The sequence below is a fragment of the Leuciscus leuciscus genome (assembly GCF_965113295.1).
Source record: "Leuciscus leuciscus genome assembly, chromosome: 2".
In the NCBI taxonomy this organism is placed as follows: Eukaryota; Metazoa; Chordata; class Actinopteri; order Cypriniformes; family Leuciscidae; genus Leuciscus; species Leuciscus leuciscus.
Genome location: NC_138726.1, coordinates 62,125,171 through 62,152,407, shown reverse-complemented (window position 1 = coordinate 62,152,407; position 27,237 = coordinate 62,125,171). Strand labels below are relative to the sequence as shown.

The 27,237-nt window shown below is 39.4% G+C and overlaps 2 protein-coding genes across 2 annotated transcripts in view; one reads left to right on the top strand and one right to left on the bottom strand.

The window, feature by feature from the left end:
• Positions 1–824: 824 nt before the first annotated feature.
• On the bottom strand, positions 825–25,988 carry LOC309492448 (uncharacterized protein). Its single transcript, XM_082161433.1, has 10 exons — positions 25,125–25,988; positions 14,922–15,065; positions 14,771–14,840; positions 14,548–14,645; positions 11,930–12,013; positions 11,333–11,394; positions 11,125–11,211; positions 10,977–11,031; positions 4,132–4,320; positions 825–3,961 (listed from the first exon to the last, which is right to left on the bottom strand). The coding sequence occupies exons 2-10, from the start codon at positions 15,045–15,047 to the stop codon at positions 3,101–3,103; spliced, it is 1,632 nt and encodes a 543-aa protein (XP_082017559.1). The 5' UTR covers positions 15,048–15,065; positions 25,125–25,988; the 3' UTR covers positions 825–3,100.
• LOC309492458 (uncharacterized protein) overlaps positions 15,067–27,237 on the top strand; it is a 39,198-nt gene continuing 27,027 nt past the window's right edge. Inside the window, exon 1 of the mRNA XM_082161449.1 lies at positions 15,067–15,084. The gene's annotated coding sequence lies outside the window, so the exon portion shown is untranslated. The remainder of the gene's footprint in view (positions 15,085–27,237) is intronic.

Sequence of the window (27,237 nt, the reverse complement as noted above, 5' to 3'; positions counted from 1 at the left end):
CCTGTCAGGCGCTTCACTGTGTGAAAGTTAAAGTTACATTACAATCTATGCAATCATTAAAGACATTTCTCCTTATATAGAACCTTTTGGGCATAAAGGGTTCTTTGTCATTAAGTCAAGAACTCTTGAGTTTTATATAAAACTTAATTGAACCTTTTTTTCTTTTCTTTTTTTCTTTTTTTTTAGCCTAATTAAATAGTTTTAAATGTCTGTTTGAAATAATTTCTTTATTTACATTTTTATTTTAATTGATAAAACATGCTTTCATTTAAAAAAAAAGAAACTGAAATCAGCAGGAAGTTATGCAAACATGGAAATTAAATCCTGTTTACACTGATCATATCCTGCATGGTCACTAATGAATGTCTGATTATACTGTATCATGTGAATCTGAACAGCACCACCTGTTTACTTCACCTCCTTTTCAAATAAGAAGCCTGATATTAAATTAAATCGTAAAGGATTCTCTCTTTGTTTATTGTAACTCCATCCATTCTCCAAACCACTTTTCCTATATAAAGACCAGATACGGTTTAAACAAAAAAATATTTTAATGTTACTGGAAGAACATTTGTTCATAACTTTAAGAGAACCTTGACAGAACGTTAGTAAAAGTTATGAGAATGTTCCCTGTTAGCTGGGTACCAGCTTCTGTTAGGAATGCTCATTCTTTCGATTGTTTTAAGGAACTTCAAGACATTTTTTGAGTCAAGATTTTAATGTGTAATTATTACTGTGATTTTTGCTATTATACACTTTCTATTATTTGTAGCACTTTAAGAAAGGTGCATTACAAAAAACATGTATTATTATACCAAACACAGTCTAAATTATTCTTAATGCTTTAATTGCCCATTAATTTTAATGACAAATACATTCATATTTTCCAGAAAATGTACATCCCTAATTGCAATTACACTACAGAAGTTAAATATACAGATAATCACAGACACTCACAAAGACTGGCATACACAAAGACAACATTTTTGGCCACACAGGTTTCCTTTTTTTCCTAGTTCTCAACATTAAGAAACAAAAACTCTACTCTAAATAGAAAAGGCCCCAATATATTCCCAACATGCTTAATCACTGGAGAATAGGAAGTGCAGAGATAGAAATAAAGCAGGATTTTTCTTGAGAAGTTTGATAACCAAACTAGAAATTACTTTATCATGAAACCCCAGAATATATAGTAAACCCTTACCTAACATATGCTGCTACTATAATCAAGACAGTGCATCCGGAAAGTATTCACGGCGCTTCTCTTTTTCCACATTTTGTGATGTTACAGCCTTATTCCAAAATGGATTAAATTCATTATTTTCCTTAATTCTACAAACAATACTCCATAATGACAATGTGAAAGAAGTTTGTTTGAACTCTTTGCAAATGTACAACAAAAAAAAAACACATGTACATAAGTATTCACAGCCTTTGCTCAATACTTTGTTTTTGGCACTAATTACAGTCTCAAGTCTTTTTGAGTATGATGCTACAAGCTTGGCACACCTATTTTGGGGCAGTTTCTCCCATTCTTCTTTGCAGAACCTCTCAAGCTCCATCAGGTTGGACGGGGAGCGTCGGTGCACAGCCATTTTCAGATCTCTCCAGAGATGTTCTTTCGGGTTCACGTCTGGGCTATGTCTGGGCCACTCAAGGACATTCACAGAGTCATCCCGTAGCCACACCTTTGTTATCTTGGGTGTGTGCTTAGGGTCGTTGTCCTGTTGGAAGATGAACAGTCGCCCCAGTCCCTGGAACAGGTGTTCATCAATGATGTGTCTGTACATTGCTGCATTCATCTTTCCCTCGATCCAGTCTCCCAGTTCCTGCCGCTGAAAAACATCCCCACAGCTGATGCTGCCACCACCATGCTTCACTGTAGGGATGGTTTTGGCCAGGTGATGAGCGGTGCCTGGTTTTCTCCATACATGACGCTTGCCATTCAGGTCAAAGAGTTCAATCTTTGTTTTATCAGACCAGAAAATTCTGTTTCTCATGGTCTGAGAGTCCTTCAGGTGCCTTTTGGCAAACTCCAGGTGGGCTGTCATGTACCTTTAACTGAGGATTGGCTTCCGTCTGGCCACTCTACCATACAGGCCTAATTGGTGGAGAGCTGCAGAGATGGTTGTTCTTCTGGAAGGTTCTCCTCTTTCCACAGAGAAATGCTGGAGCTCTGCCAGAGTGACCATCAGGTTCTTGGTCTCCTCCCTGACTAAGGCCCTTCTCCCACGATCGTTCAGTTTGGCCGGGCGGACGGCTCTAGGAAGAGTCCTGGTGGTTCCAAACTTCTTCCATTTGTGGAGCACCACTGTGCTCATTGGGACCTTCAATGCTCCAGAAATGTTTATTTACCCTTCCCAAGATCTGTGCCTCAATACAATCCTGTCTTGGAGGTCTACAGATAATTCCTTAGACTTCATGGATTTGTTTATGCTCTGACATGCACTGTTAACTGTGGGACCTTATATAGACAGGTGTGTGCCTTTCCAAACCATGTCCAATCAACTGAATTCACCACAGGTGGACTCCAATCAAGTTGTAGAAACATCTCAAGGATGATCAGTGGAAACAAGAGGCACCTGAGCTCAGTTTTGAGTGTCATTGCAAAGGCAGTGAATACTCATATACATGTGATTTTTTTCATTTTTTATTTTTAATACATTTACAAAGATTTCAAACAACCTTCTTTTACGTTGTCATTATGGGGTATTGTTTGTAGAATTTTGAGGAAAATATATATTGAAATCAGGGGCCAGTTGCATAAACCTCTAAGACTAGTCTTACAAGTTAGACATCAATTTATTTTCTTTAAGACGGTTCATAGCTTTTTTAAATCAGTTACATAAAAACGTAGATAAGCCTACTTTGATACCGAAAACTAAGACTGACTGCCCCTAACTAACTGCTAGTAGGTCACACTAGAACTTAAGACATTGTCTTAACATTATGGCTATGTTTATGCAACCGGCCGAAGGCTGTAACATAACAAAATGTGGAAAAAGTGAAGCGCTGTGAATACTTTCCGGGTGCACTGTATGTCTATGATAAAATAACATACTGAGCATTATAAACTATCGTAATTCCTAGTAATCTGTGTTTATATGTCCAGTTCTAGGTTTTGCAGTTCAACATTTAATTCATCAATAATCTTTGTTAGCTCCTCTTTTGTCTCCCTTATTTTTGTCACAAATCTCATGATCTCAGACTGCAGATTTCTTGCATTGTTAGTTGACCCAGGGGTTTGGTTGCTTTCAGACTCTGTATTGGTGGCTGCAATTTTTGATTCTTGTTGAGTAGCTATTGAAGCATAATCTCTGCGGAGGTTGTGAATTTCTTTGGCGTCGAGGGCAATAAAGAAGACGTCAACAGCTACAAATAGTCCAGTCAAAACCCCTGTTGCTGCTTCAGCCACACGAACAGCTCTTGCAGTCTGAGCTGCAACTCTCCCAACACTTGAGACTTGAGTTAAGCGGATAAGCTCTGCAATCCCCCCCAGACCTCGTCCAAGTCGAGCCCCGACATTTGCCCAATCTGCCCCAGACTGGGCATTGGACCACGATTCCCTGCTTTCAGAAAGCACTTTTTGAGTTACCACTGCTATTTGGATGTTTTGGATGCAGCTGCTTGTGGAAGCTATTTTTTCTTGTAACTCTGTTATGATCATTTTGATCTTTTGGCGGTCTGTGCGCTGGTTAACCATCTTTGTTATGTTGCTCGCACCAGATGCTACTCCACCAGCTACCGCTACACCGATTCCCACTCCTGTTACTATCAGAGAAGCTCCGAGAGTGAACGGAGTCAGAATAAGCCCAACTACAGATGTGATTCCTCCAGCCAATCCCACTACACCTCCTGCAAGGCTGCCTACGGTTGTGTTGTAGTGGACCGTCTCCAAACCTTTGGCCAGCTCTTCAAGTACATTTAGCCTCCCATAAAGCTCTTCAATAGTTTGTTTGCTCTGAAAAAAATCAAGTTTAATGAAATCAAAATTTAGTTTGACGGTTCAGTGTTTTGTTTAATTTCATTGTGCCCGTGTTGCAAACCATATTGCATAAACATGGTTACTTTATGACTTTAGGAAACAACAGCAAAACGTATGAAGAGTTACATTTGAATTACTCAACTCACCTTTTCATAAAGGTGTTTAATGACAAAGGGTCTCATCAAGATCTCACTGACAGACGGGCGATTCGCTGGATCGATCTGAAGTGTGTCTTTTACCAGCTGACGAAGGTCCTCAGAGAAGGTTCTAGGAAGAGCTTCGTAGGAGCAGGTGAGAATCTTTGTAATAATCTCAACTGTGTTTATTCCTGTAAACTAAAGACAGACAAAAATATGAGGTCACTAGTTGGTAAAATAAATAAATAAATCAGTGTGACTAGTACAGAATCATGAAATACTTTTTCTCGTAATGAGACAAAACAATTAGCCAACAAGTTCACAATACAGATTTTATCAAAGCAGTTTTAAAGAAAAAGCATGTTTCAAGATCCACGTCATGTTCAAGTTTTTCCATAGCCATTGTCAAGACCCAAATTAGCATTTGATTACTGTAATCAAGGGGTTTTCAAAGTGTGGTGTGTGCCTCCCCCTGACATAGATTTTTTTTTTTTAATGGATCGTTCACCCAAAAATTAAAGATCTGTCATTTACTCACTCTTGTGTCATTCCAAATCCGTGAGACTTTCGTTCATCTTCTAAACACAAATGAAGATATCTTTAATGAAATCAGAGTGATTTCTGCCCCTCCACTGACAGCTACGCAACTACCACTTTGACGTTTCAAAAAGTTCATAAAGGCTACGTTCAGACTGCAGTTAAATGTGGCCCAAATCTGATTAATTTTGCTCACATGTGACTTAGATCTGTTTTTGTAAATACTTTTCTTGTAAATACTTTCCAGCATTTCAGTAATAAAAGTGTACATCTTACGTACGGTGCTCGGGAGCGATCAAAAAGGATTTAAACAGTGAATTTTAAATCTCGCCTTGTAAACTCAGAGACAGGCGCGCTGGAAGCTGTTTCATGCGAGGGGGGCTGGGGGCTGGGGGCTGGGTTGGAAAATATGTGACGTCATTATGTTGTGGCTGACGACAAGACATGAAATTTCTCTGTACTGTATATGTGTTGTAGCCATTAAAGAAAACATTTAGTTTCATATTTATGTTTAAATATTATAGGCTAATGTTATTTTTTTATTTAATCAATGTTGATTATGAAAGTGAGCATATGCAGCATGAGAAAGATAAAGATACATCATGAGATGCGCAATATGACTGGAGACATGGAGTGGGTAAGACATGATTTTGACCACTTCATTGAGTTTTGTTTTATAGAAAGACTATTTTTAAAAGATTTTCGTTTTGTATAAATTGTATCTTATGTTGATCAATGTTTTATCAACCAATTACCTGTATTTAATAAATAAGAAGCAAATATATAGCAGACAATGTAATAAGGCGCCGGCACAATCACTTGCATTGCACGTGAACTGGAGGGCGCCTCACAGATTTGAGAAATATAGGCTATCTATTATAGAAAACTTGAAATCGTCTACTTTTAAACGAAACTATTCAAAACGAAAAGAAATAGGCTACTCTCTGATTATATAATCCATATGAAATGTGCATTTCACATGCATTTCTCTCTGGCGTTCATGACGAGTCCGCATCGCCAACTTCATCTTTGCAGCGACACAGAAGACACCAGTTTATTAATAAACAATTAAATGTCTCCTTGCTATTTTTGACACATTCATACTTTTGCTGGTTCTTTGTGGCAATCTTTATGCGTGCGGCCGTGCGCTTGAGTGCGGCTATATTATGTACACGCTCATTATCCTGTATGTAGCCTATTTAAGTAATACAATTTATATAAAGGGGGGATTTGTCCACTAACGGCTTAAATGAACAACTACTAGTCGACTAGAAAAAAACTTTAGTCGGAGGCAGCCCTTATTCCACATATTTTCGAACCAGCAGGCCATTCTGGGTTCAGATTAGCGGGGAGCGGAATATTCAGAAATGCGCTCTCCGCTCACAAGCTCTGATCGAAACAAAGCATGACAAATTCGAACTTTATTTCATTTTCTCCGTAGCTTGAACACTCACTACATTAGGCATAAGAGAGTTAGTTAACGCTGTCCATTTATTTATTTTTATTTCACGTTTTTAAAGTACAATATTATGTTAGTCCACAGCCCCCCAATTGGGGGTGCTGATGCTATGACGAGGGGGCTGAAGCCCCCGCAGCACCCCCCTTCCCGCGCTACTGCTCAGAGATGTGGATTCAGACGGCAATTCAATTACCACACAACGCAACCTGTTTGTTAAAAAATAGGTAATTTGGCCAGGGATTTTTACGCGGGTTGGGTGAGAAAAAACACCGACATTCTGGATTCAGACGGCACTAAAATCACAGACTTACCCCTGTCAATGTTAAAAATACCGTACGACCCCATGAGAAACAATTAGCATCCGAATAGGACGTAACTGACAGTATGCTTTCACTGGCCTTTGAAAGTGCTCCGCGGATGGCACCGTCTTTTAGAACAACTATTCTCTGCATCGCTGCCATAGTTTGAGTAAACTCCCCACCACAATCATTCAATTAAAATATACTATTAAGCCTTTAATAGTTTGCCAGCTGATGTACCTTAGGATAATATAATAAAAAATCTAACAACAATCAATGTAATGACAATTGTATTATTTGCATGAAAACACTTGAATTAGCCTAATTGAACACTGTTTGGGTGTATTAAAACTTCAGAATTAAATTTGTATAGACCTGCAACAGTGATAAGGTAAAGCTAAGGCCCCATCCACACAACTGCGTTTTAGTTTAGAAACGGAGAATTAAAACGAATACGATTTCCGTACACACCAGCGTTTTAGCTGCGTATTAGAATTGATCTCCGTCCACATTAAAACGACTGAAAACGCGGACCATTCACCAACACTGGGCATGCACGTGCCGGTGTAAACCTAGAGACTTTCAAACATCAAAATGTCATTTATTAATATGTATTTGTGTCAAAATGACATATAAACATCTTTTCCTATTCTATTTTGCCTGGAAACGCTTCCAACACGCTTGCGTGTCGCATGAAAAATAGGTGTCGGTTCTATTTCTAGCATGCACGCGTTTACCGCGCAAGCCGCGCCTGAGACGCGTCAGTTTCTTACTGTAAGAAACTGTTCCAGCGGGTGGAGTTTACTGGTACTGAATATTACCTGTGCATACTCCATGACTGATGACACACAATCATAGAGCCGAGCGTGAGCCTCTGCGTCATCGTTTCTAAAGTCCTCCATTTTGACCCATCTTCACTAAAAGGCCCTCCGGAGATTCAAAACGCGAAACGGGGTCGGCAGCGTTTCTAAACTTCTCCGTTTTAGGTCTTCGTTTTTGCCGTTTTAGTCTGGACGGGAGGTGCAAACGTAACAAAAGGTCTCCGTTTCTAAACGAAAACGCAGTAGTGTGGATGGGGCCTAAGAGTGGTCCAGACCAACCTTCCGAATGTATGACTTACAGAAGGTATACTTAAAGCTGAAGTCGGCAAGATTTTTTTTGATCATATTCAGTGAAACCGAAACTATGCTCTGACAGAACAACATAAATCAGATGGTTTTAGAAAAAACCCACGGTTCTACCTCTACCTAGAGCCTGTTATTTGTTTGGCAAAAATCCACCGCTCCCGGTTCTTCTGGTCCAATCAGCGCAGGGCTGTGTGAAATCTGACTGTCAATCACAGTTCGTGCACACTCCACAGATCCCCCCTACCCCCTCGCGAAAATCTACTAACAAGCTTCCAATTCCTCGGATAACACAGAGCTAGGAGGTCCAACACAACCAAGGAAAATAAAACACATGTAGAAACGAAGATCGATGCTGAAGAGACGGGCGCGTTCACAGAAAATCTGGTGACGAGCTGCGGAGCACAAACTCGATGGGAGGGTGCTCGTGGTAGTGGGGGAGGGGCATGAGAGTTGTAAACATTAAACATTTTGGCTAAGACCCCTTAATATGCCAGTCTTGCCGACTGCAGCTTTAACTAAGAACGTTTTGGGAAACGCGTATTAACAGTAAGGTACAGCTTAAGGTGTAACTTCAGAACGACGTAGCATTAAGAAGGTTTCGGGAAACGCAGCCCAGAACTTTATTTATCATGCACTTTCGACTTTACGAATTTGCAGAATGTTTACATTCACAAACTGACACTGCATGAAAGGGAATACAGTAGGCTACAGGTCAAAAGTTTGGAAACATTACGTTTTTTTTATATTTTTGAAAGAAGCCTCTAATGCTTATCAAGGCTGCGTTTATTTGATCAAAAATACAGAAATAAACAGTAATATTGTGAAATATTATTACAACTTAAAATAATAGTTTTCTATTTGAATATACTTTAAAAAATAATTTATTTCTGTGATGCAAAGCTGAATTTTCAGGATCATTACTCCAGTCAATCACATGATCCTTCAGAAATCATTCTAATATTCTGATTTATTATGAGTGTTGGAAACAGTTCTGCTGCTTAATATATTTGATGAATAAAATGTTAAAAAGAACTGCATTTATTCAAAATAAAATAAAAATATTTTCTAATAATATAAATCTTCTTTACTATCACTTTTTATCAAATTAACACATCCTTGCTGAATAAAAGTATTGATTTATTTCAATAAAAGAAAGAAAAAAAATACTGGCCCCAAATTACTGACCAGTAGTGTATATTGTTGTTACAAAATATTTCTATTTTTAAATTTGCTTCTTTTTTTTTTTACTTTTTATTCATCAAAGTATCCTAAAAAAGTATCACAGGTTATGAAAAAATATTAAGCAGCAGAACTGTTTCCAACTTTGATAATGAATCATCATATTAGAATGATTTCTAAAGGATCATGTGATAGACTGGAGTAATGATCCTGAAAATTCAGCTTTGCATCGCAGAAATAAATGATAACATTAATGAAATTTAATGTATAATAAATCGAAAACCAATTATTTTAAATTGTAATAATATATCACAATATTACATTTTTTTTCTGTATTTTTTATCAAATAAATGCAGGCTTGATGAGCAGAAGAAACTTCTTTCAAAAACATTAAAAATAGTAATGTTTCCAAACTTTTGACCTGTACTGTATATGAAAAACTATTATGGGGCACTTTTAAACCCAGATGAGATATCCCTAAGGTACTTTCTCCCCTCTACTGAGGGAGAACAGACTCCACAACAGCTTTGCCCTCTTCCGGCCCTTAGAGTGTACATAGAGCGTTTTAGCCATTTCAGGCAGTCGGAGCAGCTGTTTGTCTAAAGGGCTGCCAATCCCGGAGCACAGACTGTCCCACTGGATAGTAGACGTTATAGCGCTACCTCACAAGTCCTTAAACTTGCAGTGCCCTATTGAGGTGTGGGCCCACTCCACCAGGGGAATGGCCTCATCTTGGGCTTGGCCTAGTGGAATATCCATCACTGCTATCTGTGCAGAGGCTGGTTGGTCCTTCCCAAAACCATATCGGAAGTGAAATTTCCGGTTTTCTGAATCCATATAATCAATCCAAACAAAAGAAACAAAACAAGAACAGGCTAGGAAACAGACCTCAGAAGTGGTGTGACAAATAACAACGACTCCGTGACAAACACTAACCAGACAGGGTATATAGTGATAGGGAACAGCTGAGTGCAATGAACAGTGATGAGTCCAGACAGGGATTGTGGGAAATGCAATTCCAGAAGTAATGGTGACAGTATGGGGAAGAGACCTCTAGTGGACATCCGGGGAAACACAAACCAGACATTGTGAGAGTGTGTAGCTTGTGGTGCTACTGCGAGTCGACACTGCTGCTTAATTGTGTTTTAACACAATTTTGTACCATACCATACAAATGAGTGGCTCAAAAACAGAAGTGTTGAATAGGGGTTGAATAATTATGACATAACTGTATTACAAAAAATCCTATATAATGACATTATCACCTTTGCCACTAAACTGTTATAGATTAAAATAGTTTTTTAGAAAAGCGATTACATTCATAAATTATTACAGAGTGCATTATTACAGGGGTTGATTATTTTTTGATTGCAATATATAATTTATTGTTGTATGAAAGCTTGAACCAAACATACATTCAAACCAAAATATATTCAGACACCTTCAACATTTCACATATCACAGTTTATTCGCCATAGTTTAGAAAATCAAGCGTAGTGTCAGTTCTGGCAGATCACGTTAGTCAAGCTCACATCAGCTGACCCTCAGCTGATCCACATCTACCTATAGGAATATGATGCCTAACACTGTATACATATATAAGCTCCTTCAGTATTATCAGCAGCGATCGCGTTTCTCAGGAGCTAATTACCCTCCTCCATCCCCAGCTCCTCTCGCCCAGTCAGGATTTGGCATTCTGGTTCTCCTTGAATCAGATTAAATTCTCAAATTATGTTGTACTTTAAAATCTTGAATTAATTATATCTGCATACATTCGTTGGTTCTATTCTGTTTACCCTAAGGGGGGTTATTGCTGCTCTCCTGCTCTTATCCATGCTAGGCTGCTAGGAGTTCTCGCCCAGCACGGAATCATACCGCCAATCCAAACTGTATGCTAATTGTCAATCATATTTGACGACAGTGGTCCTGACAGAAATGGTAATACAACATGACAAGAACTCAGATTTAAACTGTGTTCAAATTCATCTTGATAATGTCAGATAACTTTGAGCAAAACATGGTCAGGTCAAAGTGTCTGAAACATTTTTGGTACCAACATTTTTATACATTTTACTGGTAGTCACTGTATGAAGAATGTTTGGGTATAATATGCCACAGTTTACTTTATTTTGCTCTCCTCACTAACACAAATGAACTATAGTGTCCTGCACCCACTAGTAAAAAAATATCACAAATTATATCTGGTGTCTGAATCATTTTTGTTTGACTGTATCTGATAAAAGAACATCTTACCGCACACTTCCGCATGCACATCTCATAGATGACACATCCCAGACTCCAAATTTCACTGAGAAAAAGTGAAGGTTAGATTTCCAGTGTTCATTCATGGAAAATGTATTATAAGAATAATATAAACATTGATAATGTAATATGTTATTACGATTTCTCATCATAAGGGTTGCCATTCAAATTCTCAGGTGCAACGTATGAGAGAGCTTCAGTTTCTGCTGTCTGTGCATTAGTGGACCTGATAAAAACAGAAATACATGGTTCAGATCATAATGCACACACACACATGGACTATTCCTTTTATTACGTGTTATTTAACGTACAAGTCATGTTTTGAATCAAAGGAGCACATACAGTACCATTCACGAATCTCTCCAAACTCTCCAAGACGAATGGTTCCACATGCAGTGAAAAATATGCTCTGCCATAACCATAAGAAAACCCACATTGAGTATGTTATAGCTGCAATATTAGTTTGAAATAATAAATGGTGATTATTCTCATGCTTAAATTATTATTAATATGATTCTTTTGTGACTTTCCTAATTCTGAAATGTCAGAAATGTGCCTTCAAGTGTATTCTACACACAGTTGTTCTGTCGGTCATTTCCTCATCATTCGATATCTACATATTTGTTGTATGTGTTATTTTGTAGGCTGGTGCTGTTATTGTAACCAGTCTTTAGTCCAGTCAGACCAGAAGGTCAAATTAGCTTTCCTGTGTTTTAAAAGTGCAGTGAAGCCCAAGTCGTTTGACCGGAAAGTTCAGTAATGACAATCTGATTAAAGACTGCGATAAATTAAACAAAATTATTTAAAAACAAATGTATGCATGAATTTATAGGTCACAATAATTCATCTCTATGTTCTAAATCCATGTTAATATATAAACATGCATTTAGCATATAGAGGTGAATTTTCATTGAATGCCTAATTTAACTGTATTGCATTTATACCTTGGGCTGCAGGTTTTTATGTAGGATCTGTTGATCATGAAGGTGCTTTAATGCCATGCAGATCTTCACAGTCCGGTCCACAATCTAGAAATACATAAAATGTGAAATTAAAAATGTGGAAAATATTATTGCAGTAGTTCTGTATTTTTAAAGGTTATGGAGATATAATACTGTATGTATAATAATAATTTAATATATAATAACAAAACAAATCTTTTAACATAACTAATAACAAAAACGCAATTCATATTCAGTGTTTTACATAAAAGTTTATTTTTATTCACGGCTACACCAAGCTCTCCCTCAACTTCCCTCAACACTCAACACCTTATTACCACACTCAGCAATGACTGCCCTGGTGAAAATACCAAAATGCTAAGTATACTTGCAGCCAGACTAATTCAGTATACTTCAAGTGTGTTAATGATTAGTTAAGTTGAAGTGTGCTGTTTTGAAACAATTCATTTTGTACTAAGTATATTTTAGTTGTAATTAAATTGTAGTAAAGCATAACTTGAAGTGTATTTAGTGTACTTTTGTGTACTAAATTGGAACAAATTCAAGTATATTTAGTATACTTTAAGTATATGCCTGTGTAGGGACTAATTACATGCTTGATTAGTGATATTAAAGTGTACAAAGAGGACAAATAATACTAAGCCATACTTTGTACAAAATATTGTATACTATAATGTATTTTGAAAGTATACTTTCAATGCATTGTAACAATGATCATTTCCAGCACACAATTAAAATATACCTAAAATATACAGTATTTTTAATAAAATGCAAATAAATACACTTTTAAAAAATAAACTGATTTTTCACTTCAAGTATATTTTTTGAAAATATATTGTGTGAAAATTTACCAAAGTACAATTATTTAAAAGTGTGTTAAAAGTTGTATTGTGAAAATAGGTAAAAGCATGATGCTGATATACTTTTAATATATTTAAAGATAGTACAATTTTTTTTTTTTTTTTTTGTATACTTGCAATGTACTATTGAAAAAGGGAATATATTTCAACTACAATAAAGTATACTTTTCTTTCACTAGGGTGGACTCATACCCAGCACACTCTCATAGCTCCAGCGTCAAGCAGATGTCAAGTTTTGGTTATAATAAACCATCAAAGAAAAAAAAAAAAAGATTTACATGGCAGTACACTTATTAAAACTAGACAAAATCTACTGATATTTTTTTTCTCTTGCTTTTTTTGCCCTAACAAACACAGTTACAGCAGCCAGAACATTAAAGACTAAAGTCAAGAGTCAAACTACACATCTAAACGAAACTTTATTATTTTCAATAAAACAACAACAACAAAACCTCTGTTAATTCTCAATAAGAACTTCTGTAGACGTCTGACAGAAATAAAGTCAGTCGGGGGTGCGTTTCCCGAAAGCATCGTTAGCCAACTATGGTCGCAAGTTCCGTCGTTATCAGCATAGTTCAACGATTTGGTGTTTCCCGAAACCATCGTTCAAACGAACGTTCGCAAACATCATCGCAAACTTGTGTGGTTGGAACGACAGCTCTCGAGCTGTCGTTAGAAGCATAGTTTCTAGTTTACATTAGATGTAGACTGAATAAATCCTTATCTTTAGCAAAATAAGCAAGCTGACATTCAGTACAACCCGTGTTATTTATTTAGAATACATACAAATGTAATTTATGTCTTTTAGTTTGTCAAGAGATTTAAAGCACCGTTTTTGAAGACTGCGCATGTGCGAACGTGCTCTACTATGTAAGAACGAGCCAAATATTGAGTCTGGTAATAAAGCAAAATAACTGAGAAAAATTAGAAATGGTCTTCAGATGCCATGTCTGTAACTTATATGACAAAATCTAGCGTTAATTCGATCTCAAACAGATTAATTAAAATAAGTTATTAGTCCACCACGTGCGAGACGTCATAAACCAACGTGGTTGAACGATACTTTGCGACAGACGGTTTCGGGAAACAGTCGTGACTAGCTAGTTGATTTCTCCAACGATGCATCGTACTATGGTAGTTAAGCAGCGAGCTATATAGTTGTACGGGAAACGCACCCCTGGTCAGTAATAAGTGGAGCTGGTAATGCTGTTTGTGGAGTTGTTTAATCCTCCTCTGCTGAGATCTTCACAGATGTAATGTGTTGCCATGCATTTTACCTTTTTTTGCAGTGCGGTGCTAAAATTCAACATCAGTCTGACGTTGGAGCTTGACTTAAAACAATCTTTGGGTTTAGACGTCAACCCGACTTTCATTTTCAACCTCAGTCTGACTGACTTTGGATTAGTTGGAGTTCAACATCTTCAGACATCATTTTTATTTCTTGACTGAGAAGCCGTTTCACTAAAATATATGGCACAATAGGGAAGACTATTGCAACTTTAATTTCTTGCCAACTTTAAAGATTCCAATAAGAAAAACAACATGTAGAAAACAATCAACCTAACAACACATAAACACAAAAAAATCCCAATATTAGTTCATATTTACAGATAACATGTTCAATTTGTAGATAAATGCTTTAATTTAGGGGGAAAATGGGGAAAACTGTTAGTTTAACAGTTAGTTCTCTAAATCATGGTAATGGGTTAAATTTCACCATCTATAAATCTATAAACATACCTCGGAATATATAACTGTTCCCTCCAATGTAAGTTTTGTTATCTCTGCGAGATCTCCACCCTCACAGTGATCCAGTACAAGGTAGAAGCAGTCACGTTCTGAAAGCAGATTCATTCATTACGGTGTGCCTTAAAATTATTAATTAATAATTAATATTCACACCTAAGTGTGAGTACTGTATGTAGATTAATATCAAAGTGTGACATTTAAAGTTTCTTTTAACCTCTGATGATTTCCTTGTGATGGACGATGTGTGGATGATTGAGCTTTTGGAGAAAGTTTGATAGATCATCCTAAAAACAGACACAGACTGTGTGTATCAGAATTTATGTCTTTCAATTTAAATATCATTAGAAACAAAGTATCCATCTTACCTGGTTAGCATTCAGCTCTTTAATGACAAACTGATCACCACCTTTATTCTTCACCAGCATCATCTTGTCTTGTTCACTCACTAGTTCGTAGCCATGATCTTTTAGAACCGACTGTTTGCTCCCCATCTCTGAAAGTTTCTGCAACTGTTTAAGAAAAGCATTGGTAAGAAGATTCACAGACATTATTTTTTTTTTTTTTTTAAACAGTTCATGAAAGTTTAAGCATTTAATTCTGTATTTTTGTAAGATTTTTTAAAGACCATAACAAACAAATTGTTGATGAGGCCAGACAAGTTTAAAATGGAACACCAGAATAAGTTTTTATGATTTTTATGAAACTGTAAAATCAATTCAGCTATTGGTACTCAAATGCAGTAATGAATGAATACTTCAATAATGTTGGTACACAAAAAAAAAAAAAAAAAAAAAAACACACAAAAAAAAGATTTATGCAATTTAATTAATAGTAACATTCCATCAAATTTAATTGAATAATCCATACATACAGTGCCAAGAATAAGTGAACACACCCATGCTAAAGTTGGCTAAAAAGAAGAATAAAAAATCATCTTTTGGAAATTGATCTTAATGCCTTAATTTAAAAAATGAGGAAAACTCCAACCTTTAAGGACACCAATTTTCTTTGTGAATGAATAATGTATCGCAAATAAATACATTTTCTTCCTTAAAATACAGGGTGCATAAGTCTGGACACCCCTATGTTAAATTCCCATAGAGGCAGGCAGATTTTTATTTTTAAAGGCCAGTTACTTCATGGATCCAGGATACTATGCATCCTGATAAAGTTCCCTTGGCCTTTGGAATTAAAATAGCCCCACATCATCACATAGCCTTCACCATACCTAGAGATTGGCATGGAGTACTTTCCATAAGATCATCTCTCAATGCAAATCAAACCAGCTATTAGGCTAACTGAAATAAAACCATGCTCAGCCTTAGTAGATTATGTTGTATCCATTGTTACTGCAAATCTGCGTCAGGTTATTGAGTGGAGCATAAGGCACACGACTTGCATTTGGCACTAATTCAAGTGTACTTGGTATTGTAAAGACTAAAAAGGGATGTTCCGTTTAAGACAGCAAAATGTTGCTCGACCAACCTAAATAGGGTGAGTCTTACCTCTGTTTAATGTAATGTTACTCTAGCTAAGTGTACGTGGGAAACCATGGCATGACCAAACCAAAGCTACGAGAAGTAATATGGTCGGCTTATATCTGTAGTAGTGGCCGAGACCTCTGACTAGAGATAGTGTTATTTTAATTCAAGTGTATACAAATCATGGGGGCTATATTACGTATCTGAAGATAGAGTAAGTGTGAATGCGACCATCTAAGGTATAACCCAATTGACCCTTCGCAAAGACCCGCCCCCCTTAGTTACTGTCGCTATGTCCGACAAGCTACGCTGCTCTCACGCCACACCATGTTCTCACGCAGTGAAAAATACATCGCGGAGCAGAGAGGAGACTGACTACACACTGACAGACAGGACAGACCAGGTTACTTTTCGGTAACTTTTGATATTAAACATATTAAACAAAGTCTCACCTTTCAAATTTGGTCATTTTTTAAAAGAAATTTAAACGATACATACCGTTTTGTGGCTCTTAAATGTGTCTGACAGATCGCTGTAGAGCATCCATTAAAGCTGCTCGTGAACCGATCATCTCTTCCTTCTAGTTCATTTATAGCATCGAATAAACATGAATGAACATAAGAAGGAATGTTGTTTTAAACCGCGGAAAGGCATCAGTACACTCCGTTTTTTAAGTTCAAATCCTCCCATGTTAATCTGCTATCTCTCCTGACTGCTTTTTCGGACAAAATGGTGGATGGCGGATTATGATTGGTTAGATCGCCTGTCAATCAAGCTCCCTGCGAAGGGTTAATTACCTCTGTTTAGTGACCAAAACTGACAAGTTTGTGATTGTGGGCCCGCAAATAATTACAGGCCGGTGCGAGGATCCTGTGCGACTTTGGCACCCGAATGAGCGAGGATAATAAGAGTAAAGAGTTGAATAGAATAATCAAATGTGTCGCTAAACTATTATATAAATGACTAATAACCAATTCTAACCTAAATTCGAGGTCATGATAAAATGGAGTCAGATAAACGTTTAATTGGAATTAAATTACTTTACCACAATGAAAAGACAGCAACACGCAGTAAACCTTCACCCGCTTATCAGAAACTGTTGTTGGACCGATTGGGCAGGACTTACAACGTCATGACGCAACACCAATCACGATTGGCCTAGTTTCATTCCCTCTTCAGAGGCACTACGCTGGGGGACGTTCCCCAAAGTGTCGTTCCGATGCAGTCAAGTTATGACACTAAACATTTGAAGTTATTCCTGATGTACTTTAAGAACAGTTGTGGTCTGTGTGTAATGTAAACCAGGCAGCCCAGTTATTTCTTTTGTCGATCACCCAACCCTGAGCATATTTTTGCCGGTGATGTGCGTGCTTTAGTCCTGTTTCAACCAAAATGGTACAATAAAGATTATGTAAAGAAAGAAAGAAAGAAAAAAAGAAAGAAAGAAAGAAAGAACACATTAGGGCACGAAACGTATCGGTTACCTAACGTAACCTCTGTTCTCTCTAGAAGAGGGAACGAGTATTGCGTAAGTAGCTTACGCTGCGGGAAAAGTCATCTTTCTCGAGATATGAAGCCAAAAATGTATCCTTAATTTTTATAACTTTGTCAACGCAGTGCAGCAGCACGCAGACCTAGAGCAGGCTAACTAGCGTGCTCATTGGCTGCCCTGCCGCAACTGCAGCAGCCTACCAGTGAGCCTGGCGTGACGTCACGCCCAATGGAGCGCTCAGCGCCCCAGTGTGTCACGGCCCGTCAGAGGGGCGTGGCTTAGCTTATAAAAGGAGGCTCGGGGGCTGCTTTCTCTGGTTTTTGTCGCTTGAAGCGAATGAGCTCGTGGCGCGAGCACGGCGGGTTACGCAATACTCGTTCCCTCTTCTAGAGAGAACAGAGGTTACGTTAGGTAACCGATACGTTATCTTACGAGAGGTTCTCTCGTATTGCGTAAGTAGCTTACGCTGCGGGAACTCCCTTGTCAACGCCGTGCGCGCCCGGCATCCACTAAATGAGTCCCAGGGAAGTCCGGGGAACACAAAGAGTGTGAGCCAGGCGGCCAATATGATGGCTAGCGCGAGTACACAAGCACACAATAGGGCATACAGAGCGGCGCGGCCGGTCTGACTGACAAACCCTTGTATGGTACAGCTCAACCAGGAGAGCTAAATCAGCAGCAGTAGCCCGCGCACAGAAGTGGGCCGGCCTACGCGAGATTTAGACTGATAAAAGTTTCGCCTGCAGGGCGGGAACTTCCAGATTGTAAAATCTAACAAATGTAGAGGGGGAGGCCCAGCCCGCCGCCGTACAAATGTCATGAATGGAAATTCCGCTAGACCAAGCCCACGACGAGGCCATGCCTCTAGTAGAGTGGGCTCTGATGCCCAGTGGGCACTGCAGGTCCTTAGACGCATAAGCAGCTGCGATAGCGTCCACTATCCATCTGGACAGACTGTGTTTCGAGGCGGCGAGACCCTTAGTGCGCCCACCAACCGAAACGAAAAGCTGCTCCAAGCGCCTGGCGGCGGCGGAGCGCGTAATGTAATATCTCAGTGCTCTGACAGGGCAAAGGAGGTTACTGTCAACCTCGCTGCCGGTTGCCGGCAAAGCTGAGAGAGAAATGACCTGTGCTCTGAAGGGTGTGTCCAAAACTTTGGGGACGTAACCATGCCTTGGTCTGAGAATGACTTTAGAGTCATTAGGTCCGAACTCCAGGCATGAGGCGTTAACTGATAACGCATGAAGGTCACCCACACGTTTGACTGAAGACAGAGCTATCAGAAAAACGGTTTTGAGCGTCAGGCATTTCATATCCACCGTTTCCATGGGTTCAAAGGGATGCGCTTTCATGGCCTCTAAGACCAGGGAAAGATCCCAAATAGGAACCGAAGGGGGTCGCGGGGGGTTCATCCTCCTAGCTCCTCTCAGGAAGCGGATGATGTATTCGTTTCTCCCTAATGCGCGGCCCAGCGCCGAGTCGGCGAAAGCTGAGATGGCCGCAACATATACTTTGAGCGTGGATGGAGACCTGCCCAAGTCCAGCAGCTCTTGGAGGAAACAAAGCACACCTAGAGCAGGCTAACGAGAGCGAGAGGTCCGTCGCGCTGCGCAGGTCCGTCAATACATCTGGATCCGGGCCTTTCTCGTCCAGATCGCGGAGGAGATCGGCCTGGAGAATCTGGAGCACAGCCATGGAGTGCAGGGCGGAAGCGGCCTGGCCGGCGGCAGCAAAGGCGCGGCCGACGAGGGCTGAAGTGGTCCTGCAGGCCTTGGACGGCAGGGCAGACTTTGAGCGCCATCTGGCGGATGGCGGGCAAAGGTGCGTTGCCACAGCTTCCTCAACCAGGGGAATTTGTGTATATCCCTTCTCGGCGGCTCCGTCCACTTGGGAGAGAGTCGAAGAGGCCGGAGAGCGGAGTCTAGCGGAGAACGGGGCGTTCCACGACTTAGAGAGCTCAATGTGGAGCTCGGGCAGGAAGGGTGCTGACCTAGAGGCAGGCGCTTGGCGGCGGCTAGGCAGAAAACACCCGTCGAGCCTGTTGGGCGCGGGCGCCTTCGGTGGGGACCAGTCGAGTCCCAATTGGTCGACCGCTTTGGTGAGGAGGCGGAGAAGTTCCGCGTCGACACTGGAGCGGGACCAGCTAGACTCCTGTGCTGAGGATGAGGAGCGGTGAGAACCCGACCACTCCTCGCTGTCCGAGGCAAGGATAGAGCAGCTGTCTGCGATAGCAGCGTGGTCCGCTTCATCCTCTGAGGCGACGGCAGTGCGGGCAAAGGCCGGCCGCTGCGCGTCGGGAAGGAGGGGAGGAGAAGGAGATAGCGAGGCTCGCGGGAGGGGCTCCGGCGAGCACTCAGCTACTGCTGCAGGTTCCGGTGGCCTCTGAGAGCGGCGTTTCTTCTTACGCGGCCCGGTGGAGGCAGACGGAGAGACAGCGGGGGCGTCGAACAAGGCGAGTCGAGCCCACAGGGTCGACATCGGTAGTTCTTCGCACAGTTCGCAGCCACCCGAAGAGAGGGCGATGGCTGCGTGGTCCGGTCCCAGGCAGAGAGCGCAGATAACGTTGCGGTCTCTGTCGCTGAGCGGAGCTTTACAGGAAATGCAAGGCATTTTAACGTAAAGCAATGAAAGGATATAATCGCCGGATAGCGAAGCAGGCGAAGACGGCCGGCTTCCTCAGGCGAATCCTCGGCTTGCAGGTCGCTAGATTCGACGGCGGCTTCCTCAGAGTCCAGCGATGCGGAGAGCTTCGCTGAAGAGACAAAAATCAGAGAAAGCAGCCCCCGAGCCTCCTTTTATAAGCTAAGCCACGCCCCTCTGACGGGCCGTGACGCGCTGGGGCGCTGAGCGCTCCCATTGGGCATGACGTCACGCCAGGCTCACTGGTAGGCTGCTGCAGTTGCGGCAGGGCAGCCAATGAGCACGCTAGTTAGCCTGCTCTAGGTCTGCGTGCTGCTGCACTGCGTTGACAAAGTTATAAAAATTAAGGATAATTTTTTGGCTTCATATCTCGAGAAAGATGACTTTTCCCGCAGCGTAAGCTACTTACGCAATACGGGAGAACCTCTCGTAAGAGAACTGATTTTTTTTTCAATAATTAATATATTATGGACATTCTTTGCTAGATTCATTTATGATTTATTGTGTTCTCTATCCAACCTATTGGGTTTGTAATCAGCCTCAGCTTTCCAATCCATCAGACTTTATTGTCTTTAGTAAACTACAGTGTTATTTATGTAAAGTCCCAACCATTGCAAACACATTGTAATGTGTTTTATTCTATGCTAAATGAAATTACTTTCATTAGTCCACTCATATGATTGGATCCTTCATGAAATGTGAGTGTTAGTTTTCTTATCTGCACACAAAGTGTTGTAACTCAAAAGTAACTCACCACATCCACCTATGATCTGATTCTTATAAATCATGTGACATATTAAAAAAGAAACTAAAATGCAGCAGAACATTTACCAAACCATTAAATGAAATCCTGTTTACACTAAACACATCCTGCATCATGATTACTGATAACTATTTGATTATACTGTTAGTGTACTATGTAAAGCTGATCAGCAAAACCTCAAAAATTAAACTTCGCTCTTATTCTGGAGCTGGAATAGCCGAAATGCTGAGACTCCTTATAACCTGCCCTTAAATCTGATCCAATCTGACTTCTGACCTGTAATGCTGCCTGAATCATAATCATACACTGTTGATTCGTTGGCCAGAGGAGAACTGGCCCCCGACTGAGCCTGGGTTCTCCCAAAGTTTTTTCTCCATTCTGTCACTGATGGAGTTTTGGTTCCTTGCCACTGTCGCCTTTGTCGCCTTGGCTTTTGACTTGCTTAGTTGGGGACATTTAATATTCAACAATATTATTGATTTGTCTGCATTTACAACATTATATAAGAACTGAACTGAGCTGAACAATGACATCACTGTTTCTCAAGAGCTGCTATATATTTAAATTAACTAAATTAATAACTTTTTTTACAACAAAAGTGAACAATCACTAAACATACTTAAGCTGGACTATGATGCTATTTTCTTCTAGATTTGCTGTGCAGCAAAAACAAACTTTATTGCATTATTTTCCTGTTATCTCTGTGAAGCTGCATTGAAACAATCTGTATTGTAAGAAGTGCTAAATAAATAAAGGTGATTTTACTTGACTTAAACAAACAGTGAACAGTTCTGATAGTTTAACATCTGAATCAGATTCAGTTTCTTTATGAATAAAATAATTTTATTTTATGCAAGGCATAAAATTTTGTCCCAGTATTTTGTTGTGTTGCATAAAATAAAATGATTTACAGCACAGTAATGACATTATACACTGTAAAAAAAAAAAAAAAAAAAAAAAGGAAATAAACGGTGAACTGCAAGGAAGCACAGGGTGCCACACGTTTACCTATTGGAAAAAAACAGTCAAAGACCATCAGCTCTAGTAACATGTTTAGACTGCAACAGGGAAAAGGCAAGCTGACCATAACACGATAACACGCTTAAACTGCAAATGAACAGTGAAATACTGGTAGCAGAGGTGACAGCAGTTCAATGTTCATTTTAAAGTTCCCTTTCAGTCGGTCACGTTCGACGTTCGCCGGACTGACCGACGGAATTGGGGATCGCTTTGAGAGACCACTCTACTTTGAGTGTAAATAAAGAACGCCTCTTCAAAGCTGGTGTTGGCAGGGCCGGCGCGTGCACTTCTGCCGCTCTAGGCGAAAAACATTTGTGCCGCCCCTAGGGCTGGTCCGAACAGGGCCGCGGGAAGTGGGGGTGCTGGGGGTGCTGCAGCACCCCCTGTTTTCACAGAATTGTAAATGCAACGCATATGTTTGTTCATTAAAATGTATTAATTTTTAGCATTTAGTCATTTATTTGTATAAACACTTTAAGTGGGCTATTTAAATTTTTTTATTTATATGTTAAATTATCTTTTTAAAACATAAGCGCAGAGTGTTACGTAATATTGTGTGTGTGTGTGTGTGTGTGTGTGTGTGTGTGTGTGTGTGTGTGTGTGTGTGTGTGTGTGTGTGTGTGTGTGTGTGTGTGTGTGTGTGTCGAAAGAATTTGTCCGCAGCTGCTCAAAAAAAAAAAACGTCAAAAACCCCACTGTCAGTGTTTTGTAAAGAACAGGCAAATATGTAAAATATAGCAGGAGACATTTTAATTGTTTACTAATAAAACAGTTATTTTTTATGTCATTGTCGGCTAGACAGATGAAGTTGACGACTCGCGATCTTCGCAGCGCCAGAGAGAAATGCACATTTCATACGAATTACATAAGCAGCGCAGTCTGTTTTCTTTCGTTTTGAATTGTTCTGCTTAAAAGTAGACATTTCAAGCTATCTATATGTCTCAGGTCTGTGAGGCAATAGGCTACCTTATAGGCCCACGGTGAGTTTCGGTTCATTTATGAGACGAGCTCCAGGTTCGCCAGCGCCTCCGTGTCCTGATTATCTATTTTCTAATAGCTTATATATTCTTCTTATTTATTGAATCCAGACAATTGGTTGATGAAACATCGATTAAAATTAAGATACAATTAATACAAAACGAAATTAAATTTAAAGACAGGCTTTGTGCTTTCAGTTTGAGGTCTCTGTGAAAGTTTTAAAACATTCTTTTAGTGCCGCTTTAGAGAAATACATTTCAAAAAAAAAAAGCGACTTAGTCCATATATGTTTTTTTCTTCCTCGTGGCGCATTTTGTGACTGATATGCGACTCCGGAGCAATAAAATAAAAGGGACTCCGGAATAAAAGCAGAATCAATAAAGTAAAAAATGTGATGTGCAGTCAGGTTTGAGAGTGTGCGCGTTTTTTGAGGAGTTTTATAGTCTTGATATTGTTTCTTATTCAAAAGTGGTGACGCGACGCCCCTATCCACGCTGCACTAGCAATATAAAACGCACACACACATGTCTGTTAAATTAAGCAATACTTTAAGGTAGTCTATATTTTTCTGACTAACAAATTACTGACACAGTAAAGGGTAGATTTAGATTAAGAAAAACAAAATTTCAATAAAGAAAAACAAAATTTCAATAAAGAAAAAAACTAAATGTAAAATTTAAATAAAGAAAAAACGAAATTTAAATAAAGAAAAAAAACATTTAAATAAAGAAAAAACAAAATTTAAATAAAGAAAAAACGAAATTTAAATAAAGTAAAACGAAATTTACATAAAGAAAAACGAAATTTACATAAAGAAAAACGAAATTAAGTTAAATTAAAATCGAGATTAATTTAGATTGATAATAATGGGTAAAAATGCTAATGGCCTATATTTTGTTTCTATTGTTATATTTTCCACAATGTCAAAGCAACGCAGCTTAACCCAAAACACAAGCTCAGGCATGCACTTCTGTCCATACAAACTCCGCTGTTCTGCGCTCTAGCCAGAGAACACTCCCGTTGCAGGAACACTTTAGGCCAAGAGGAAGCAAATACATACCGGTATACTATGCGTAGGTGGATGTGATCGGGGATTTTGGCTGTGTAACATTTAAAGCCACTTAAATTAACGAAATGACTCAAATAAAGATTCGTTCATTTTTATGAACGAGATCGAACAAGAGAGTCAGTAAAATTATCCGAACTTCCCATCACTCAGTCATGAGTCATGACTCGTGAGAGCAGGGGGCGGGGCGGCGCGGGGCGGCGCGGGGCGGCGCGGGGCGGCGCAGCGGCAGCTCAGCAAATCATATAGCCTATTTTGTGAATTGTTCATTCCCGATTGGCACACATTTTGCCGCCCTTACAAAAGTGCCGCTCTAGGCAATTGCCTAGTTCGCCTATATGGACGCGCCGGCCCTGGGTGTTGGTGTTACAGCGCAGACAGTGCTGGCCGCGATCTCACAGAGAGCAGAACAGCTGTTTTCACAGCTCTCCAGAACGTTGCGACTTCAAAGAGTGTGCTGATTAAATCAGCTGATAGAGGTTGCGTTTTCAGTGCTCACATCTGCTTGCGCTATCGGACACTGCATCTTTTTCAAGATGTCATTCAAAGCGTGTGTTTCTGGATGCGGTCGTTTCCTATCCTCATCTGACGGCCACGATCACTGTTTCACATGCCTGGGCTTAAGTGTGCTGAAACTGTGTTCGTGGGTGGTTCATGTTTTCTCAGGAGAGCATGATCATGTCTGCACCGGCTGACAGCGTGGGTTGTCATGGCAACCCAGTGAGCGACGTTTGGCACATTAGATGCGCTCAAGTGCCTCAAATGAGGTGGAGTCCCCTCACCTATACGGCGCACCAGGGAATAGCCAGGGTGACCTGAGGATTACAGTGAGTGCTTCCCCGCCCGGTAACCAATCCCTGTGGGCCCCTCTCTCCTCTATTGAATGCTGAGACTGCGTTCGTGGGTGGTTTATGTTCTCTCATGAGAGCATAACTGCAACAATGATATTTTAATTCAGCCAAGAGGCAACGCCATGATGTTCACCAAACTTTTTTTCTATTGACATTTTTTGCATTTGCTTGCATTTCCAATCTGATGCATTAGCATTATTGTATTTTTATACCGCTGTAACCTCTAAATCATTCTAAAACATCCCCATAACCTGTTACAATCATAAATTGTCCTTACCTGCAGGTTAAAGATGCTAGACGTTGTTTCAGGGTCCTCGGCGGTGTCCCGGCTCAGTCCTGGATTCGGTTGCACTGGGATTTTGCTAGTATCAATATCTAAACTACAACAAAATAAAGATATTTCTAGGAAAAATCACTTCGAGACTTGCTTTAAAAGTTTTCAGAATCACCAAAAAAAAATGGTTTCGTTTTATTTAAAAGGGTTTCAGAATAATACAAAAACAACAATTCATAGATTCAAAGATAAAGATAACAGAAATGCGTGTAGGTCTTCACCCGAATTGTGGCCCCGAGAAACAGGAAACAAAGCTTTTTATATTGTTTTTTTGTTATTGGGGCTGTCTTAAGACTTTGGGGCTGTCCTAAGACTTTGAGGCTGTCATTATAATGCAGCAATTCCTTATGAGGTAAACAACTAGCCTTGAAATTGTCCAAGATTATAACAAGTTTGCAAGAAGCACCCATTCATCTTATTTTTTGTAGCGTGCGCTAGAAAGCTTAATATACATCTGACCGTTCCTTCACCCGCAGCTGTCAAAACCACATCCTACTACAACTAAAAGATTTTGCCTATGTCACAATATGAGGTCGATCTGGCCTTGGACATGGTGATGAAAAAAATATGCTTTTGCATTTGCTTGCACGACTTTTGCGTTCTTTGTGAGCGAATGCAAAGTTTCTCAGGGGAACAAACAAGTTTTGCAAGCAAACCCACCAATCAAGAAATCTCCTTTAAATCACTTTGAGCCCCATGAACAGCATGCTGAATTTGAGTTTGCAAGCTGCATGAAACATAAATAGTGTTTATAGTTGTGAGATTATTTTTTCTTTAACAAATTGCATTATGCTTTCTAGGATTTTTTATTTGATTTTAGTGTCTACGCAATTTAGAAAAACAATAATGTAACAATAATCTTAATAATGTCCTAAATATTATTTCCAACATTTGCAGATATTCAGCACAGAAACATACACTCATAATGAAAGGTAAGAACAGTGTTAATAAAATAAGACCGCAATCAAATCTCTTTAATATGTATTAACATGCAATAGGTTTTTTTTAACAGTGTTCAAAACACTTTTTGAGTGCTGTTATAGGTAAAAAAAAAAATATATATAGCAAAAAAAAAAAACCTACAAAAACAAGATCAGCACTTAAAACAATCTTTACTTACCAGAGTGTATTTTTTGAATAGAGTCTAAACCTGCGAGAAAAATGGTTCTTCTTGGAAAAACAGGCGATGGCAAAAGCAGCAGTGGAAATACAATTCTCAGTGAACGAATATTCACAACTGAATGTTCACCTGAATCTTCAACAGCTGAATGTAAATCAGGAGATGCGATGGTTGGTGGAAGAACAGTTACAGTTATAGTTATTGACACACCTGGAATCTTTGACACATCTTGATGAGGAAGTCATAAAATCTGAGATCATTAGATCCATTATTGAATGTGGAAAATCCATGTGGATGTGGATATACAGTGCTATGCATAAGTTTAGACACCCATGCTAAAGTTGACTAAAAAGAGGAATAAAAAATCATCTTTTGGAAATTGAACTTAATGCCTTAATAAAAAAAAAAAGGGAAAAATCCAACCTTTAAGGACACCAATTTTCTTTGTGAATTAATAATGTATCGTAAATAAATAAATGTTCTTCCTTAAAATACAGGGTGCATAAGTCTGGACACCCCTATGTTAAATTACATAGCCTTCATCACATAGCCTTCACCATACCTAGAGATTGGCATCTTACTTTCCATAAGATCATCTCTCAATGCAAATCAAACCAGCTATTAGGCTAACTGAAATAAAACCATGCCAATCTCTAGGTATGGTGAAGCCTATGTGATGATGTGGGGCTATTTTAATTCCAAAGGCCAAGGGAACTTTATCAGGATGCATAGTATCCTGGATCCATGAAGTAACTGGCCTTTAAAAATAAAAATCTGCCTGCCTCTATGGGAATTTAACATAGGGGTGTCCAGACTTATGCACCCTGTATTTTAAGGAAGAACATTTATTTATTTACGATACATTATTCATTCACAAAGAAAATTGGTGTCCTTAAAGGTTGGATTTTTCAATTTTTTTTTTAATTAAGGCATTAA